At 34.3% G+C, this 22420-nt stretch overlaps 1 protein-coding gene across 8 annotated transcripts in view; it reads right to left on the bottom strand.

Annotated features, from left to right (window-relative positions):
• The window catches only part of EPHA5 (EPH receptor A5), a 313487-nt gene that overhangs the window by 278232 nt on the left and 12835 nt on the right, over window positions 1-22420 (bottom strand). For all 8 annotated transcript variants that reach the window (XR_009008431.1, XR_009008432.1, XM_007193544.2 and 5 more), the window contains exon 2: window positions 5145-5209. Coding sequence is in view for 6 of the 8 variants with exons in the window: in XM_007193544.2 (XP_007193606.1) it covers window positions 5145-5209 (65 nt within the window). In the remaining 2 variants the exon portion in view is untranslated. The remainder of the gene's footprint in view (window positions 1-5144; window positions 5210-22420) is intronic.

Genomic DNA, 22420 nt, shown 5'->3' with positions numbered 1-22420 from the left:
ATGTATTACGATCTAGCAATTAATAGCATGTGACCCACTCCACCTCATTTAAAACTTTCTTTGAGGTGAATTTTCTCTTCAGCATGAATTCCTCTCTTACATGAACTAGACATCTGAGAACCATCCAGAACCTATGTCTCTGGAGACCTAACTATTTGTAGGAGTTCACCTCTGGTTTAAATTAATCAGTATCCTGGAAGACCTGGGTTTAAAATGGCCTCAGTCTCTTACCAACCGCTTAACCTTGGGAAAATCACTTACCCTTACTGAGCCTCATTTTCTTCAACTACAAAAAAGTACTAAATATCTCTTTTTACATTGTCATTGTCAGTACTAAATGAATTTATGTACTAAATGAAAGAGTAGTTTTTTCATGGCAAGACAATGAGAAGCAATGATATGACAGCACACGTGCCAAATGCAACACACGTGTTGCTCCCATTTGTGTCACAAGCTACTTTAATGACCTTGAGAGAATACTGTCACCTCTCTGCCACTTTCATACAAGCATAGAAAGAAAATAATAGAATGCATTTCATTTATCACATTGCTCTAACACTCTGATAACTCATTCTCAAAATACCAACGCTGCCCCAAGCTCCAGGGTATCAGGGACTTTTGCTTGTTTTCTTCACTTACTATCTTCACTACCATAACCCCGGTTATAGTAGGCACTGACTCTTCTTCACTACTATAATTAACTACCAAAACTAGGCACAAACTAAGTAAGGCACACTCTTAGAAGAGTTCAAGCCACAAACTAAGTGTCCAATATATATCTGTTGAATGGACGAATGCAGCAAATTTGCATGAAAGCAACCTTTGCTGTAACATAGTAATCCTAGATATGTACTGAAAAAAAAAAAAGGAAGGAGGCTTCAAGTTATTACCATGAGGCAGAAGACACTCACACATACACCCACTGTCTATCTCATACATTGTAGCTACAAAGCACATGCTGAAGCCCAAATTCAAAGGATGTGCTGTAACTGAGGTGAAGTACTCAAACCCAAACTAGGAAGAAACAGTCTCAGCATGGAACACAAGAGAAGTTTTTTAAAGTCCCTCCTAAAACAGAAGAAAAAACCGATGCGTGTGCAGTATTAAAAAATTGACTCCACGATAATGCCAACTTTGCAGACCAGCAACTTAAATGACCGAAGAGCAGCAGGTAGAAATTGAGTCAAATAGGAGAATTTGCTTACTCTCTTCCAATAGCAGCCTTTACTCAGCTTTGGGCTGTTGAGGTCATAGAAAGCTGCTAGCTCTGGCTTTCTGAAACTTCCGACTAAACAGAGAAGCTGGAAATTCAGACTTTATATGAAATCTCCCAATCTTTAAATGCTGACAATGAATTCATACAGATATAGTCAAAAAACTAACAAAGAAACACAAAAACATGACTGACTGATGGATCTTTTAATATGAGGAGAACAGAAATGCAGCAGAAGATCAAAGAAAGGATGTTTACTGGGTGCCAACACTGTGCCCAGCTCTACTCTCAGTCCCACTTATTTAATCTTCATGCAAAACTACATCTCAGTAATGTATGTCCCATTTCATAAATTAACAAATAAGCATCCTTCTAATAAATATTTATTGAAGTTCTATTATATGCCAGGAACTGAACCTAGTTTTAGAAACACTGTACAGTGGTAAATATGAGATTGCCATAAGAAATCTAAAAGCTTAAAAGCAAAGAAAAAGTATGACAGGTGCAATGATTGTTTCTAAGAGGTGTATGGAATGTGTGCCTGACTACAAGGGATGAATAGGGTTTCTCCTAAGTTACTTGCCCAATTCTCAGGCCTAGATTTAGGGTACTATTTTTATCGGTCTAAGAAATAAAATAATAAAACATTCATTCTTAAGGCCTGAGGTTCAGGACATGTTCTGAAAAAAAGAATATTCTTCTTTACTTAATACAGTAAAGGCTTTCAGACTGGGGGAGCTCTAAGTCAGACAAGTCAAGACAGCCTTACAAGAGCATTCTTTCATGGAGTTATCAGGTTATATATAATGACAATCCTCTGAGATCAAGTCTTTGAAGAGTCTCCTACCTGACTCTGCCCACTCTAGTGCCTGCCAGGCTGCTGTTTTTCACCCTGACAACAGAGTTTTGGTTTTGTCCAAGGCTACTTTAAAGAGCTGGAGTGGCAGAAAAGGACACAGGGCACCTTGAAATGCCACAAACTTGTTGTTCTAACAAGATTTAGTCCTTTTTCTTGACTAAATGTTCCCTGGATTGCTCCAAGATTTTGGTTAATTTCCAGAGTTCTGAAAAGTTGATTCTTATAATATTTTCCACTTTTCTCATGGCTTTCATGGAAGAGAAAATTTTCAGATGCCCTTATTCCAAAATTTTTGCTGATATCACACCAATGATCTATATTTCACTTAGAGTTAGATTTCTTATCTAATCCTAAATGACTCAGCCTAATAACAATATATAAAAAGTGTGTATATATATATACCTTTTATTGGAACTACTTGTACTTTGTATGCTTATTTTCTTTAAAATATAATTTTAAAAGTATCTTCGTTTTGCATTTGGGTGACATAACATCAATATAACACCTGAATTCCACATGCATTCCTCATACTTGGATAAGTGCACATTCACTAAGTTTCTCTAGTTTAACTTCTTTTTCTTCAGTATTAACATCAGGCATTAGCTATGTCAAAAGAAACATCACTCAAAAAATTACAAGAGTTTTGAAAAAATACTCATTTAAAAATCTGAACAAAATTAACACTATACTAACAATTATATAGAAAGAAAAAGAAAGGATGAAGTTGTTAGAATGACTGGAAATAGCCCATTCCTGATAAAAAGATTATGTTTTTATAAAGGAGTCAATTGTGCTTTATGCAGAAATCACATACAGAATTGAGTAATTTCCCTAAAAATGCCTAGTTACAAGGACAACTACAACATCAGATTTACCCTCACAGTTACACTCTGTCAAACCTTGTCTGAATAACTTCTGAATGGAAATAGGAGGAACACAAAACTAAATTCAGAGAGATTCAAAGAGAATATGACATATTTTCTCAGACTTTTAAAAAATTAATTTCAACCCAATATGTCAGCCATCTTCTCAGGAAGGGCAATTTAAGATATTTATGAAATAAATCATTTTTGATATGTGAAAAAATGAAGAGTACAAAATATATTTACAGGTTCTCATAGATGGATGTTAGCCAGCCATCTTCCTGTATAGGGCTGGTGAAAGATGAAAGAAAGACAGTAACGCAGAGGTTGGTGAGTGAGGGGAAGGATAAAGAAAGAATGGAGAAAGGAAGAGCATAAGAAAGATAAAAGACAGATTAAGAGAATATATATACCTTTATGTTGGCACTGGCTATATCTGATTAAGACAATTTGTTTTTCATTTGGCTTATCTTCATGTTTTAATATCTTAACATCTACTTGTATTACTTTATTTATATTATACCTCTAAGTGTAACCATAATATTTACAACCAAAAAGAAATATCAACTTAATGAAAAAAGAGAAAGCACATTGAGATGAGGATGTTAACATATAAATTATTATGCATTAGAACAATTAATGCTACTTGTCTTATTTCCACAGAAAGAATGTTCTAAGTAAAGGACCAATTAAAACATCTGGTATACTCATCAATTAGAAAAAAAATTTAAGTTTTGGTTATTTGGGTTGTTATAACCAGATTTGTTATAATATTAAATTACTTAATTAAATTGAAATTAACCTTCAAAGTCATATGAAATATTACTAGTGTGCATAATCTTCTAATTAATTGCATATATACACTATAATAAAGTTTTAAGCATTCAAATTGTTTAAAAATATTTTTTCTTTAAATGGAGGATTGAAAATATTATTTGTTTTTGTCACAAGGTGGTTAGATAATTTTTTTTTTATATATTTTCTTTTTTATTATAAAAATCCATGTGTGTTTTATTTTATTTTTTATTTTTATTTTATATTGGAGTATAGTTGATTAACAATGTTGTGTTAGTTTCAGGTGTACAGCAAAGTGATTCAGTTATACATATACATGTAACTCTTCTTTTTAAAATTCTTTTCCCATTTAGGTTATTACAGACTATTGAGCAGAGTTGGTTCAATAATGATGTTGGGTAGTTTTAGCTTGAAAATTTTAAAAATATTTAAATATTAAAGTCATTATATAATAAAAATATTCTATCAAAGTCTAGATTGTTTTCAATATAATAGTCATGCAATACAGTTAATATTTTCTATGTAATACAATGATTTTATGTCACAATATTTTACTAATGTTTTCATTTTCCATCTGATAATATGGATGTGTTTTTAATTAAGTATGAGATAATAGAATACTTTTTATATAATCTACGTATTAAGATTGTTAGTACTATAAATATATTAATAGGCATATTGTTAAAAACTGGCTTACCTAATTTTCATTCCAAAGAAGTTATTTTTAATGTACACCATAAAATAATTTACTAATAAAAAAACAATGGTTGATTATAAAAATCTTCCAATGGAGCATCTTTTCTGAAAGTTCTCAATAGAGAAAAATTCAAGAATTAAAAGAAAACCTTTGAATGATGAATAATCTGATAATCTGAGACATTTTAAATTTCAATGGAATTTAAAGGAATTTCTTATAATATTTTAATTCCCTAATGTAGTAAATTAAACACATAATAAATTGGTCACAGTGTTTGATTCAACACTGTCATTGACACATGAACTTTTATTTCCTATTCAATATAGACAAGATAAGGGCAAGTTAGCAGCAAATCTTTGTTTTTTTCTTAGCTCTTCTTCTTCTTCTTCTTCTTTTTTTTTTTAAGATAAACCAATTCTAAAAATGTGTTGGTTGCTTCAATCTAAAACTCTCCTAATGCTGAAGAAACTTCACATTTCTTTAGGGAGAAATATTCAGAGAGGAAAATTAATATATTTGTTGTTCAGTCATTAAAATCTCCTCCCAGTTTGCTTGCTTTTCCCAGTCAAAGCTAATTTGAAGTCTCCTCACTCCCCTTCACACACACCCCTCTTTTCTTAACATCAACTATGTCCAGAGAATTTACAACTATATGATATTTAAGATGATGTCTATTCAAGTAGTTTAAGTTGTAGGGAAAATTTCATAAAGGCTTACCCCATTTTTTGGAAAAGCAATCCATCCCAAGTCCCCCATGACAGTCCGTGAATCCAACAAATTCACTGAAAGAGAAAGAAAACAAAACTGAGTCAAATATACAAAAATACATCACTATTTTCATAGAGTTATTAAAAGTACATATTACATCCATAACTGAAAGTAGATTGAGCATTCATTATGACGAATACAAGAGTTATAATTTGAAGAAAACATTATTAGGATGCAAGAGAACAAGTGATTTTGAATAATTATTTGGAGAAAAATTACAGCAAAAGTATATAAACAACTTATTACCCTAAGTGCTTTTTTTTTTTTTTTTTTGGTCAAACAGGAATAAAGGAAAAGAATTAATAAGAAAAGGGGAAAAATGAAAGGTCCACAGAAAACCATGAGGACCATGTCCATTTTTTAAAGATGCTGGTTCTTGGGATTAAGCTGCAGCTGTAAAGTTGGGGCTAAATATACTCTATTTTCTTCTGGAAAGCTGTTATAAAGGTAATGAACAAATAATTAACATTAAACAACAATAAACTATTCCCAAGTTTGTAAGATTTTTTGTGATATTAATCAAAATCCGTAAACCAAATTGCAAATTTAGTTAAGAAATAAATCTATACACTCTTAACCAAGCTTAGGAAATGCAGCAACTCTTAAGGTTGTTGCAATAGCTAAGTGCTCATTGCATTCCCAAAGATGCTTTCTATTTATATATAACTATAGTCCAAAATGTGTTTTTTACAAAACTGTTAGCTACATTTTGAAAGGCAGAATTCAATTAGGCTTGGGTATCCTAACATGTTTGTAACTCCCAAGATGGAAGTCTGAACATCATCATTGCAAAAGGAAGCAATGGAAGAGTATCCAAATGCACATGCACCAACATTCGCACACTCACAAACTTGCACATACTCACACACAGATACATAGACACTCAGGGAGTTTATATTTCAACAGGTTCACCTACTGTCCTTCTGAAATTAAAGTAGTTTAAAAGTGTGCTAGGCAGAGAGGCTGCCTAAAATCATACTAAGTTCACAGACACCCCCAAACACACCACTGGACGCGGTCCTGCCCACCAGAAAGACAAAATCCAGCCTCATTCACCAGAACACAGGCACCAGTCCCCTCCACCAGGAAGCCTACACAACCCACTGAACCAACCTTACCCACTGCGGGCAGACAACAAAATCAACAGCCTGCAACAAGAACCTGCAGCCTGCAAAAAGGAGACCCCAAACACAATAAGTTAAACAAAATAAGACAGAGAAATATGCAGCAGATGAAGGAGCAAGGTAAAATCCCACCAGACCAAACAAATGAAAAGGAAATAGGCAGTCTGCCTGAAAAAGAATTCAGAGTAATGATAGTAAAGATGATCCAAAATCTTGGAAACAGAATGGAGAAAATATAAGAAACGTTAAACAAGGACCTAGAAGAACTAAAGAGCAAACAAATAATGATAAACAACACAATAAATGAAATTAAAAATTCTCTAGAAAGAATCAATGGCAGAATAACTGAGGCAGAAGGACAGATAAGTGACCCAGAAGATAAAATAGTGGAAATAACTACCAGAGGGCAGAATAAAGAAAAAAGAATGAAAATAATTGAGGACAGTCTCAGAGACCTCAGCGACAATATTAAATGCACCAACATTCGAACTAAAGGGGTCCCAGAAGAAGAAGAGAAAGAGAAAGGGACTGAAAAATATTTGAAGAGATTATAGTTGAAAACTTCCCTAATATGGGAAAGGAAATAGTCAATCAAGTCCAGGAAGTGCAGAGAGTCCCATACAGGAGAAATCCAAGGAGAAACATACCAAGACACATATTAATCAAACTATCAAAAATTAAATACAATAAGAAATATTAAAAGCAGCAAGGGAAAAGCAAGAAATAACATACAAGGGAATCCACATAAGGTTGACAGCTGATCTTTCAGCAGAAACTCTGCAAGCCAGAAGGGACTAGCAGGACATATGTAAAGTGATGAAAGGGAAAAACCTACAACCAAGATTACTCTATCCAGCAAGGATCTCATTCAGATTTGCCGGAGAAGTTAAAAACTTTACAGACAAGCAAAAGTTAAGAGAATTCAGCACCACCAAACCAGCTTTACAGCAAATACTAAAGGAACTTCTCTATGCAGGAAACACAAGAGAAGGAAAAGACCTACAATAACAAACCCAAAACAATTAAGAAAATGGTAATAGGAACATACACATTGATAATTACCTTAAATGTAAATGGATTAAATGCTCCAACCAAAAGACATAGACTGGCTGAATGGATACAAAAACAAGACCCGTATATATGCTGTCTACAAGAGACCCACTTCAGACCTAGGGACACAAACAGATTGAAAGTGGGGGGATAAAAAAAGGTATTCTATGCAAATGGAAATCAAAAGAAAGCTGGAGTAGCAATTCTCATAACAGACAAAATAGACTTTAAATAAAGACTATTACAAGACACAAAGAAGGACTCTACATAATGATCAATAGATCAATCCAATTAAGAAAATATAACAATTGTAAATATTTATGCACCCAACATAAAAGCACCTCAATACATAAGGCAAGTGCTAACAGCCATAAAAGGGGAAATCAACAGTAACACAATCATAGTAGGGGACTTTAACACTACAGTTTCACCAATGGACAAATCAACCAAAATGAAAATAAATAAGGAAACACAATATTTAAATGATACATTAAACAAGATGGACTTAATTGATATTTATAGGACATTCCATCCAAAAACAAAATAATACACTTTCTTCTCAAGTGCTCATGGAACATTCTCCAGGATAGATCATATCTTGGGTCACAGATCAAGCCTTGGTAAATTTAAGAAAATTAAAATCATATCAAGTATCTTTTCCGACCACAACGCTATGAGACTAGATATCAATTACAGGAAAAAGTGTGTAAAAATACAAACACATGGAGGCTAAACAGTATGCTACTAAGTAACCAAGAGATCACTCAAGGAATCAAAGAGGAACTCAAAACATACCTAGAAACAAATGACAATGAAAACAAAATGGCCCAAAACCTATGGGATGCAGCAAAAGCAGTTGTAAGAGGGAAGTTTACAGCAATACAATCCTACCTCAAGAAACAAGAAAAATCTCAAATAAACAACCTAACCTTATACCTAAAGAAATTAGAGAAAGAAGAAAAACAAAAAACCCCGAAGTTAGCAGAAGGAAAGAAATCATAAAGAAATAGATCATAAATAAATGAAAAAGAAATGGAGGAAATAATAGCAAAGATCAATAAAACTAAAAGCTGGTTCTTTGAGAAGATAAACAAAATTGATAAACCATTAGCCAGACTCATCCAGAAAAAAAAGGAGAAGACTCAAATCAACAGAATTAGAAATGAAAAAGAAGTAACAACTGACACTGCAGAAATACAAAGGATCATGAGACATTACTATAAGCAACTATATGCCAATAAAATGGATAACCTGGAAGAAATGGACAAATTCTTAGAAAAGCACAGCTTTCCGAGACTGAACCAGGAAGAAATAGAAAATATAAACAGACCAATCACAAGCATTGAAATTGAAACTGTGATTAGAAATCTTCCAACAAACAAAAGCCCAGGACCAGATGGATTCACAGGCGAATTCTATCAAACATTTAGAGAAGAGCTAACACCTATCACATGGCCATCATCAAAAAATCTGCAAATTATAAATGCTGGAGAGGGTGTGGAGAAAAGGGAACCCTATTGCACTCTTGGTGGGAGTGTAAATTGATACAGCCACTATGGAGAACAGTATGGAGGTTCCTTAAAAAATGAAAAATAGAACTACCATATGACCCAGCAATCCCATTACTGGGCATATACCCTGAGAAAACCATAATTCAAAAAGAGTCATGTACTACAATGTTCATTGCAGCTCTGTTTACAATAGCCAGGACATGGAAGCAACCTGAGTATCCATTGACAGATGAATGGATAAAGAAAATGTGGCACATATATATGATGGAATATTGCTCAGCCATAAAAAGAAATGAAATTGAGTTATTTGTAGTGAGGTGCATGGACCTAGAGTCTGTCATACAGAGTGAAGTAAGTCAGAAAGAGAAAAACAAATACCCAATGCTAACACATATATATGGAATCTAAAAAAAAATGGTTCTGAAGAACCTAGGGGCAGGACAGGAATAAAGACGCAGATGTAGAGAATGTACTTGAGGACACAGGGAGGGGGAAGGTAAGCTGGGACAAAGTGAGAGAGTGACATGGACATATATACACTACCAAATGTAAAATCAATAGCTAGTTGGAAGCAGCCGCATAGCACAGGGAGATCAGCTCAGGGCTTTGTGTCCACCTAGAGGGGTGGGATAGGGAGGGTGGGAGGGAGATGCAAGAGGGAGGAGATGTGGGGATATATGTATATGTAGAGCTGATTCACTCTGTTATAAAACAGAAACACACCATTGTAAAGCTATTATACTCCAATAAAGATGTTTAAAAAAAAGGTGCTATGTAGTCAAAATGCTTTAGACCTAGATCATAGACCATTATCTTTCAAATATATTGTACCTAAACCAAATGGATCTACCTGGCATGCTGTGCAGCTGAACCACTTTGAATGAGCATGGTATTTGGACCCAAAAGGGAAATGACTGGGTTAACCCTCGTCAGAGGTACTGAAGCTTTCTCAAACTACGTTCAAGAGTCAGTATCTTGAAATGCCCACAATTCTAAAAAGATGGTTGGATTTGCAAATATAAGCCTAGGGTACTAAAGGTTTAACATTAGATAGGCTGAGAAATGTGTAAAACTTCTACAAGAGAACGTAATCTAAAATTATCATGATCTAGGAAATCAGGGTCACAAGTGAAATAGAAATTTTCGGCATGCTATGGAAATGATGTGCATTTAACCCTTATTATCCATCATTTTATTTCATATCACATATGCAAACATACATATCTTACACACTAAGGTAACAGTCTATATTAAAATTATTAATATGAAAATAAATCAAAAACTTTAAAATCTTAAAAAAACACAGATATATACTCAATACTGTAACCTACCCATAAACTTGTCTATTTTCCTCATTAAGTTCTGAGCTCTTTAACTATAAAAATGCATGCCTATAGAATGTTTGTATCAACTCTAGCCTACATACACCATGTTGGCTTTAGGGAATAAAACAATAAATGATATGTGGGATTATTATTTTTTAAAGGAAACTGACCTAACTCAAAAACCATTGTTTTAAAACAGCAAAAACCAAAAACAAACAGACCGAAACTATTTCACTACCCACTACCCTTGCAAATCCTCGAGTCAGTCCACTAAATTTAATTTTTCAGGTAGATCCGTACTCTTTTCTTTTTACGCTACTGTTGGCTCTTCTGGTTTCTATGGGAATAAGGCTACATTAAACTTAAATGTCCTTGTCCTCATTTTAGTTTTTCTGGGGCACTAGGTCTGTGTCTAGACATGACTAAATATCAGGGGAGTGCAGAACCTAAATCCTTCTGTTTATTCATCTTTATGATTCATTTTACTCACCTTTGACATTGAGCAGCAGCATATCTGTGTGGACTAGATAAAGTAGAGTAAATGAGCAAACTAAAGGCCTTCTGCTACGATGGCAGTCAAATTGAACTTAATCCTGTGGTGGCAAAGTGATGTGCATAGGAATTCTAGGAATTCATAACTAGCCTGCCATGAGAAACACAGCATTCTTTGTAGACTTCTTAATAATATGTGCATCTTGAAATATTCATTATTATCAACAGAATTCCAGATGTCTTTCTAAAATTTAATTGTCCTCATTTGAATTAACTTTAATTAAAATTACTATTTTTACTCTTCTTGGCTTAGAAAATGTGTAAGTGTGAAAGCAAATGAAAATACTAGCTTCACTATTTTTACAATTTATTGGGAGTTTTCCATATTGGAATACATTACTGAACACATGGAAATAACTACAATAGGAATGTATATCATCTTTCTTTTGATGATCTTGTCAAAAGATTTTCTTCAGGTAAACAGATTAGGAGTTTCATAGGAAATACATGCGTGTCACTTTTCCATACTGCCTAAAATTGCTTTCCTCCTAGAAGATGATTTCATAACATTCACAGTGCAAAGCAGATATTTACATATACCATTACTGAATTGGAAATTGAGGGAAAAAAGAGAAAAATTAGGTGTTTTAGGTAATTACCTGCAGATTACTACTTTATAATTTTGTTCATGTAATGCAGAGTAAATTGGGATTTGATGCCTCAGGAAAAATAACTATCTAAAATTATATCTACATAAAATTAGATATACAGATAGGTACAGATAAGAGTAAGAGAGCTTTCTTATACCTCCAAGTCTTGCACATGCTGCTTAGCTCTCTCAAATACCCTTCTCCCGTTGTGAACTGCTAACTCTTCATTTGTACTTCAAAACATATTTCAGAAACTGTTTTCCCCAGGAAACCATCTCTGATTCTCCTTTTCCTAAATGTGGGTAAGGTAGTATTACTGAATATTTTATTAACACCTAATTCTTATATCCAAAACATGGAATACATAGAATTGTATTGTTCCCCTAAAAGAACACTGTTTGACTCATGCCTATGAACCTAGCCTGCATTCAGAACAGCTGAATAGCTGTTTGTCTTATGAATGAATCATTTGGTCAGTAGACAGATCAGGAGGGTGTGGCTGAATCAACACACACCAGTAGTTCTCAACATGGGCATCTGATAATGTCTGGAGACATTTTTGATCATCAAAACTGGGAAGTAGGGGAGTATCTGCTACTGGCATCTCATGGGAAGAAGCCAGGCATGCAACTGACTAAACATCCTTCAGTGAACAGCAAAACTTCTTCCACCGCACAGGAAAGAATTATGTGGCTCAAATTTCACCAGTGCCAAATCTCAGAAACCCTGGTATACACCTATGATGCTTCTAGAAAATCTCTACTTCCACAATTCCTTGCACAATGCATCAGTAGCATGATCATCATTAATAGAAGTTAACACATTTGGAAGCATTCCTTATGAATGAAAATACTACTTCCTATTTAAGGAAATGAAAGTAACAAAAATTGACATCTTACTTAGAGAAAACAGAGTATTCTGAATACCCAACACCTATAAATTATTTTTAGTAACCAATGTAACTATTATTACAAGTGTAGTCATTTATGCTCTAATAATTTCTCAACATTCATGATGGTATGCATGAAAAAGCTTTATGCCACTGATATTATCAATGCTTCCATTCCCCCCATTACTTAAGCTACTAACATAAAAACCAGTTTAGACATAGCGTATATATAAATGTGAATTTTCAGAATTTCCTTTTCTAACTTCATTACTGAATTTATTAAAAGGCGGTTTGGCAGTAATGCAGCACAGTCACTAAGTATCTTCTGTGCTACAATTACAGTAATTAAATTGTTCTGAACAGTATATATGCTTGTTGTAAATTGCAAAGAATACACAATGAGTATTGATCTTCATTGTACAACTTAATTAAAACTTGTCCGGGAGAAGCCACTAATGAATATAATTAGAGGGAATGTTTGATACCACAGTTACTCTGAAAGACATTAATTAGATATCAGAAATTTTATGGAAAATGTTTTTATTCTATTATTTATATTTTAAAATAAAGCCACACCATTAAACTGAGAGACAGCCTTCAAGGTCATTTTCCCTCAGCCATTCTATAATTACAATGAAGATGGGCATATTGGTTGGTAATCTAATCATTAATTTAGAAGACTGATTCTCCAGGAGAAATAACTCTGTAGAGGTCAATGAGTATTTAGTCTATTGCAAATTCCTAAAGTTAACATAGGAAAAACAACGACTCACAAAAAGTAAAGTAAAAATCAGTTAACTGCCTAACCAAATAATAGATTATAATAGAAACTAATTCAAACTAATCTTAAGTATGTCTTAATTTTATTACTACATACTAATAAATTTAATGCTTTCTTGAACAGAGAAAAGCTTTTAAAAATTTTACCTTCAGGAAAGCCAGAGAGTTGCTAACTCATTCTTTTTGTTGGGATTCAAGAAGGACAAAGGGAGGGCAGAATGAGTAAAATGGAATATGCACAAAAAGACTCCTAAATCTTCAACTTCACACATTCTAAAAATTAAAGAGTAATTGGAGTTAATTATTCAAATATGCTTTTTAATGGTTATAACTTTCAAGATTTGTAACTTGTTGTGTATCCCTCTGACTCCATTGCTTCCTCCTTAACATCTTGCTAATATTAGGCAAAAAAATGTTATTGGATTTTCCAGGAAAATGATGCATTGGGATGAATGTGTTTTGAGACTTTGAAGAGTCAAAAGACAGCTGAAGGCACATGGTCCCACCACCATCAGTGAGTAATGCCTTGAAAGAATGTGTGATCCTTGATGACATGAAGGTAAAGGAGACCCAAAAGGCATATCCATAACTTTACATTGTTTCTGTTTTTCCTATGATCTTCACATTAACACACAAACATGATTATAATGGTAGTCGGACCTCCACCACAGTGTGAAGAGAGAATACTTTGGATTAGTAGCAGATAAGATGGCATTCTCTCTCTCTAAAGGCATTGAACCAAAGTCCCATTGAATACAGTCGAGTTTTGATGTTTGCCTGCTTATTGATTTCCATTTAACAATACCAGAAAAGCTACTGGATTCAATTACAGCACACGTTTAACTAATCTGTGGGACTAAACCCCAGATATACATCTGTCCAGCCTCTCTCCATAGTCTCATTCAGCACAGATGTGATTTCTTGCTTCTGGGCTAAATTTTATAATGAGACAACTGCTGCAGGGAACAAAGAACAGTTGGCAACAGGAGTGCAGAGAAAGAAGACATGTGTTTCCCATTGGAAAACTAAATTTGTAAATTTGGTAAGAATTATGTTTTAGGTTTAGGGGTGTTACATAGATTTCTGTCGTCTTTGCTTGAAAGCAAGAATCTATAACCAACTGTGTTTCGAAAATGAATGGGAGAGTATTCATTTCTTTTGTAGTTCTGATCAACATAACCGTACAAACTTTGTTTAGAAAAAAAAAAGAAGAATATTAGGAAAGAAACTTATTCAGTGTTTACTATGTGTCAGGTACTCTACCAGGCAATTTATATATATTTTCTTTCATTTAATGATCCCAGCAAACCTAGAGGATCAACACAACACTGACAGTTTGCAGTATCATTCAGAGTCCCAGCAGGGAAATCAAGGAAGGAAAAAAACATGAGGCAATACCTGAAGCCTTCATGACAGACCACAAGCCTTGCTTATGGTTTTTCCCATAACCAAGTCCCGCACTTAAGAGCCTAGAATCATCAAATACCTTGACTACAGCAACCTATCTCCCCAGGGCATCCAAAGGCCAAGAAGTAAACCCTAATCATGAATGAATCTACTTTATTTGTACATGAACCATGGCTGTCAAACACTGCCTGTGGAAAATCTCACCAATCTAAAAGATTGGTTCTAAAAATTGTGATAATCATGTAGCTGAGTTCCTAATTTTCCTTATGTTTTGGTAGCATATGATCATGACCCCCATGGACACTCTCTCTCATGTTTCATCTTCAGTGACAACGCATTTCTGTGGTTTTCTTTAACCTCTCTGGCTATGTGTTTCCATTATAATCTACTCTTCCTCTACCAACCCTTCAAACCTTGGCTTTGATCAATACTCTATTTTTGTAGACTGTCTTCACTTATCACTCTATAACAATGATTCTTGACTAGGACTTAAAATGGGAATAAGAAAAAAGAATCTTTGGAAAGAACAAATGTCTTAGCACCAGTCCATACATACTGAATCAGACTATTTAGGATGGAGAATGGCTAGGATATTTAATTTTTGTTTGTTAGTTGATTGGTTTTAGAGGTGATATTAGCACATACCCCCTATGTAAGAACCCCTGCAGAGGAGCTCATGAACTTCCAAGTCTTCAGTTGTAATGTAAATATTAATAACCCCCCAAATCCATATATTTTGTCCATCTCTCTCTCCTGAAATTCCAATCAACTTATAAAACTGTCTGCTATTTACTAACACATTCATGACTTGCAGTCATTTCAAATTCAACCTGTAGCAAAGTGAACAAAGTATCTTCCTTGTACAAAAAAATCCTCCTCCTATGTTCCCTATCTCAGTGAATGCAATGTCATAGAACCAGTTGTTCCATCCAGAAATCTGGGAGTCACCTTTGTCTTCCTTCACCTTTACCCCCTACATTGAATCAGTAACCAAATCCCAGCAGTTCTAACTCTATTCTGTATATAACTCTCTGAAATGCTTTCTCTGTTTCATTCCACAGCAAAATCAGTCCAGTCAAATCTGTGCCATAATTTTTAACTTGAAAAATCTCCTAACTGGTTTCTCAGTAGAGAGGCATGATCCCTGAAAATGTCTACAACACACTGCATCCAGAAAGACCTTTCTAAGCCACCAATGTGGTCATGTCACCTCCCTACTTCAAACCTTGTAGTTGTGTCTTGTTTTTAATATAAGTTCTTCCAGAAAAATTGGTCTGTATTTTCTTCTCCAGTTTCATTCAGGCTTTTCCCTCCTTCTTTTTCTGCAATTTAGCAATGCTGAACTTATCTCAGTTTCAATAATGTGGCCTTAATTATTGTTTCAGTTCTGTCCAACGAGCTGTGAAGGTGATCTGCAAAGGAAAGGAGTTTTTATGAAGAAAACAGTAGAAAAGGAAACTCCTGGATGCCTTGAAAGTTGCTGGGTATGAGTATATTTCCTGGAACTGATACAGCCATCTAGAGCAAATAAGGAGAATCAGCAGGAGAGCAAAGCTTATAGATTAGGGTTGGCAGAGTGAAGGGATGAGAAGTATCTGATTCCAAATTATATCACAGAGTTGCTAATCCACCTAAATTTGAAACTTGCCTCTCTTGGGACTTCTTGTTATATGGGAAATAATCAGATTTGTTGCTTGATCCAGTGGGAAGTGATTTGCTGTTATTTGCAGAGGAAGGCATCCTAACAGATACAACTGCTAAGTGGCAGAATTTGAAGGCAGACTTTAGTCTCTCTTATGCCAGAAGTCTGTTCTTCTTCTATCATGTCTCAATACTTCACATTTAAAGATATTTGACTTAAAGAATTCCAATGACATTTCAAACTGAGTTACTTACACCATCATATTAGTTATCTTTGAAGTGATAAGTGATATCAAAGATAGATGATTTTTGTTGTCTCTTTCAATCTTATTACTCTCATTGTTGACTATGAGCAATACCACTGCCTTTAATTGTTTCAAAATACATTCACCTCTGCTCATTTTGTTCTTTTTGTCTCTTTTTTTCATTTTCTTACAAAATATTTTTCATCATCATAAACAAAGAAGTTTTAGCCACTGCTCTTTGAAAAGTAAGCAGTAGCATAGTCATACTATGAAGCATACAACTCTGAAGGAAGCAAAAATCAATCAGAAATGTATGCTAAAGACTTTGAATTGTTAATATACTCTAAAATTATAAACTCATGGAGATTGCAAAGAGGGATTGAGAATTCGTATCCACTGGTTAGTCTATACAGAGTGTTTAGGCAAAGGTAACTCTGAAATCCACTGAGCGAAATTATGACTAATGAGCAGTCTGCTCCTCACAGGACACACTGCATGAAAAGAGCAAAAACATAGGGTTTTCATGGCTACCTTGTCAGGTGTGGTAACCAAACTTGTCTAGTTTTACATATTGTTTTTATTCTAAAAAGAAAAGTCAAAATTAGATTACATAATGGGCTTGAAAATTGTCATATTACAGAATATGCTCACTCAATTCCTGTTCACCACTCTACAATGTATGTAAATAGTATATGAAGCTCTTCCTTGCAAAACAGTGCAAATCCTCAACATTTGAAACAAATGTGCATATTCACAATTCACTTTGAGAATAGTTCACTGCACGGAGAATATTCATCAGTCCTATGGTTCTGGTTTGCTACTGTGTGAGCTCGTGGAAGTGATTTTACTTTGAGGGCCTCAATTCTCATATTTGTAATATCGGTGATTAAGACTAATAAAATTATGTGTATCTGTAGTTAATACACATTATATCACTTGATCTTAACAATGATCCTTTGGTGTGTTATTTTCCCCACTTTACAGATAAGGAAATTGAGGTTGAGAAAAGCTAAACACGGCAGTGGTCTAAGGTCATGGAGCTGATAAGCACAAAACCAGAATCTAAATCCAAGTCTATCTAACGCCAAAGCTCTTTCTCTTGCTTCTATATCACACTTGCCCCAATATCAGACTTACTGAATCCAAAGGTTCCCTCCTTTGAAACTCTTAATTTCTACATATCAAGGAGTTTTACTAAATCAATGAATTTTGAATAACATGTTACAGAAGCCAGCATCTCCCATAATGATCTAGTAGTACTCTATATAAAATGGAAATCCTCAGATTTATTAATCTAAACAGAGCAGATACTAGTTTTTCCTGGAGAAATCAAAATTTAGTATCAAATTTCCAACAGTAAGTTACAAGATCTCAGAAAGCAAAAGGGTAACTCATTTTTTTATTTTATTATTCATTATGCTTTAATAAGCATGCTAACTGGGGCAAAACAACGTATAAGTTTGTCAAAATATACTTTGTCCTTAGATGTCAAAAAGCACATCAAAATAGAATGGGAAATGTATGCAAAGCTGATTCTTCGTTTGGAATGAATCTACCCCAGTCCCTAATTACCCCTAATGTTTGATTGAAATATACCAAACTGCAAAACAACCTATATAATAATTAGCTTTCCAGCCTTCAGGTTAGGATAAAATGATGATTAGATCTGAACATGCACTAAAACAGACAGAAACTTGCACAAATTCGCAGTCTCTATTTTAAGGTGATGTCATTTCCAAAAAAAGCACAAACAACTGTGTGGCCCAGTAGCCCTTATTGTGAAATGAGAAGTGACCCAAATTTCTGCTAGCAACTTCAGTCATTATCCCATGTCAGTCTTGTGGCTTAATTAAAACTGAATTCTGATGTAAACCCTACAGAATGGCTTTGTTATCTAAAATGGAAAAATATATATATATATGTTACAAGAAATCCTTGGATAACAATTTGTCATCAAAAGCTAGTCAAAATATAAAGCAATACTGACAGAAGTATAAATAAATATTGTGTCCAATAATTTTAGGTGGCCGAACATAAACATTTTAGTACCCAGCTCTAATTATCCATTTCAAAATAGCTAGCAAGATTCATGACAGCAGCAAAGTAATTTTTAAGTCATTTTTTAGAAATACAATAAATTATGTATCTTTATAAGGTATAAGATTGATGATCTAGTAGCAATCATTTTTGCCTAGTTAACCTGGTACCTAAAATATATTTTTGGTCCAAGTATAACCCCACTAGTTGGCTACTTCTCCTTTTACAATGTGTATAAAGGAAAAGAAAAAAAAAAAGAAAATAAAGTAAAAGAAAACAAGATAAAATAAAATAAAAGTATTTTCTCTTTTCAGTGGTATTGTATCAGATGCTATTTTATGCCCATTAATTACTAACATCCTTTCTCCTTCCTTCATATCAGAATCTCACTTGTGTTTAGAGGGGCAATGAGCCCAGCACCAGACAATGGCTCATAACTGGCCTTACCAAATAATGATCATTATGTTTCTATAATCTTAGCCTCCACTGAACTGGGGGCCCTTGTTACATAGGTCTGAAATCTCCTTGTCAGCTTCTGGGAAAGTTTTGTTGTCCTAGCTGAAGGAATGGTGCAGCTGACATGATTCTTGGCTCTTCTCTTTCCCTTCTTCTTGTTCTGAACTGGATGTGATGCTTGGAGATGCATCAGCCTTCTTGCAACCATGAGGCAATAGACTTGAAAGTAAGGCCAAAAAAGTCACAGTGATTCCTATCCTGACATCTTTAAGCCACTGAACCCAAACCACCAGACATCCACCCTGAAACTTCTTTCTCAAACATTTTTTTAACCCCTCTACATTGCAAGTCACTGTTGGACAGTTTTTCTATTATCTTCAACCTAATAAATTATATGTAATACAAATAGTATATAAAAAGGAGAAAGTCTAGCTCACTGCTTTAACTTCTATTAAAGTTCTATGGACACCTGCAGTGAATAAGCGTTCATTCGTTCAACAAATGTTTATTAAGCATCTACTTAAGTACCAAGAATTGTTCTAGGCCTTGGGGATGCATTAGTGCATAAAATAGGAAGTATCCTGCTGATTGTTCAGCCTTCCAATTGCTTAGCTCTAAGAGTAGACACTTGCTTGAATTTACATTACCTGTGAAATAATCCTTCTGTGTCCCCCAAGTCAGACTCTTAGGGTATAATTATCTGAATTAACATTTGACACTCAGGGATCTATGTGAACACATTCAAAATGAAGATAATATTGTTTAGGAATATAAAGGGGAAATATTAATCAAAGCATACACTTTGAGGATCAGTTCTGATATCAGTGGTCTATCACTGACTACATATCAAACCATAGTTAGAATAATTTTGGATTTTGACATTTGTTTTTACAATTCTCTAACATTTTGTATGTCCTTATTGTACATAGTGTTATCTGATAATAATATACATTACCTTTAGCCTTAGCACATTTTCATATTTGCCTTTTTGAGATTAATAATAGAAAACATTTATATAGCTTTTTCTAATATAGAATATATATATAGCTTTTTCTGATATAGAATATATATTCTAAAAGTACAGATTCTCAGGTTCTAAACTTACAGATTTCCACAGGACTTGCTTTAATGAATTTTGACTCAGTGAGTATAGGAGGCTCCAGGCATGGTATATTTAACCATGTTTTGAGGTTGGCTCTGATGAGTGCCTCTGGGTTAGGAACCACTGGTTCAAAGTAAACTTTACTAGATATTATAATTTATTTTTTAGCTAGATTGTTACAAAGCTACAAGTCAGGATCATAGCACACGGATTTTCTATACAACATTCCTTTTATATTTTAACACAGTGGTTTTCACACTGAGCCCACAATGGCCCCTGTGGTTCTAAAGAGATATCTCAGAGGCACAAGCAGATGAAGGGAGCAGGGAGGTAAAGGCAGGGCCAGGAAACCCAATAACTCTGTTGTTATCTGCTTCATGTATTGGGCTTCCACAGTGATGAGAGGAATGAGAGGTTCTGAAACTTAAAAAAAAAAAGAAATTTGAAAAGCATTTTTAACATTTTGTCCTTGGCTTTCAACAGTGACTTACATAAGAACCTATTAGCTGGTCACAGTGTTGTTTGTGTTTGAACAATGCCATGAATAACAACTCTTACCAATTTTCAAAATATACAAAACTGATTTTCATCTAATAGGTTCTGACAGGTTTTCTGCCAGGAAATGAGAACTGTGTAACTCAAAGCTTATACTTAAGTTTTCTATTCAATTGCTTTAGCATTAACGATAGTGAGATTTTCTTGATATAAATTTTCCATGTCCCCATATATTTTGCTTATATTATTCTTTTTTTTTTTTAAATTTAATTTATTTATTTATGGCTGTGTTGGGTCTTCGTTTCTGTGCGAGGGCTTTCTCTAGTTGTGGCAAGTGGGGGCCACTCTTCATCGCGATGCGCAGGCCTCTCACCATCGCGGCCTCTCTTGTTGCGGAGCACAGGCTCCAGACGCGCAGGCTCAGTAGTTGTGGCTCACGGGCCCAGCTGCTCCGCGGCATGTGAGATCTTCCCAGACCAGGGCTCGAACCCGTGTCCCCTGCATTGGCAGGCAGATTCTCAACCACTGCGCCACCAGGGAAGCCCTGCTTATATTATTCTTAATTGATTTTCTAATACAACATGTGTTTTTGTAACAAAACATGATTCCTTCCTTGAACGATTGTATATGTAAATAAAATAGAAATCATAATACTTAAGTACATTTAAATAAGTATAATCTCTAGATAGTGGGTGAAACCAAGAGCTTCTGCATCAAACACACCTGGTTCCTATCCTATCAATTTATTTGTTGTGCAACCCACTGCAATTTACTTAATTGCTCCCCAGTCCCATCTCCCACTAGTAAACTGAAATAATATCCAGCTCACAGGGTTATTGTGAGAATTAAAGGAGATTATGTGGTAATAGTTTTCAGAGCAGTTATCACTATTATCCCTCCCATCTAGAAGGAAAATTCAGTTCAAAGAATTCTTAGCTCAGTAGAATACAATATTAACCCGCTGACACTTCTCATATATTTGTTAGAATTTTTAGAGTAAATAAAAATATGTTCAAAAGGGATAGTTAATTAAATATACTAACCAGACACTGGGTAGAATTAAACACACTAACCAGACATTAACCAAGCTATACTTAAAAAGCCATTCATCATTACATTTTAAACTTTATTCTTTATAAATCTATTATTTAATGTTATTCTGTTCACATGGTTGATGATATCCATTTTTCTGCTTCTTTCCCTGCATTATTAAGAATTCCTACCAAGTTGTAAATCTAAAGTGCTTCATAAAGTAAGTGACAGTCTAAATTATCCAGGAAATCTAGAACAAATGAAAGAGTAAATCCATCCCCTCCCCAGAAATTTAAACCATTAAGAAACAGATGTTTTATATTAATTGTTTTTCTAGAGATAAGATTAAGTCATGCTTAAAACAGAAAAACATATTTTATGTTGACTGATTGTGGCTCAAGTCATGAATTCTGAGAACTTATCATAAGAAAGAGGGGGAAAAACAGTAGTTGATTAAATCACAAAAATATAGTGACCACAGCATATATCCTGTTTATTTCCTAGTGGTTTGCAAATTTCAGTAGAACTTTCCTCTCATTAATACTTTTGGTAAATCTAAAATAAAGTATTTTACTGCCAAATTTCTTGGTATTAATTTGTTTTGGTGGGCAAATCACACACTCTTTTAGTTGGCAAAATCTCCGTTTAAAAGAGACTCTGTAATACCAGAGATTCTAAACTCTATTAGCTATGAATTTAGGACAAAGGCTACATAGGCTCTACCAGGAAAAACAGTAATGTGGTGAGAATGGGTGTGTTTAAAAGCAGAAACCAAACAAGTTACTTAATATAATTTATTCCTTAAAAGTAAATTTACAGGGCATAACATACTTCACTGATACCTACGGAGTATCAGGTATTGGGGTTACAGACAGGAAAAGCTTTCTTCATACTGATGGCGTTTGGTAAATGCAAAAACAGAAAACCTGCCAGTTTTCTTGGAATCAACTTGCTTTAGTTGGCAAATCATACTAAATAACTCTGTTCGT

Source organism: Balaenoptera acutorostrata, chromosome 5 (genome assembly GCF_949987535.1).
Source record: "Balaenoptera acutorostrata chromosome 5, mBalAcu1.1, whole genome shotgun sequence".
Classification (NCBI taxonomy): domain Eukaryota; kingdom Metazoa; phylum Chordata; class Mammalia; order Artiodactyla; family Balaenopteridae; genus Balaenoptera; species Balaenoptera acutorostrata.
The sequence above is the reverse complement of the archived record's forward strand: the minus strand, read 5'-3'. Positions and strand labels throughout refer to the sequence as shown.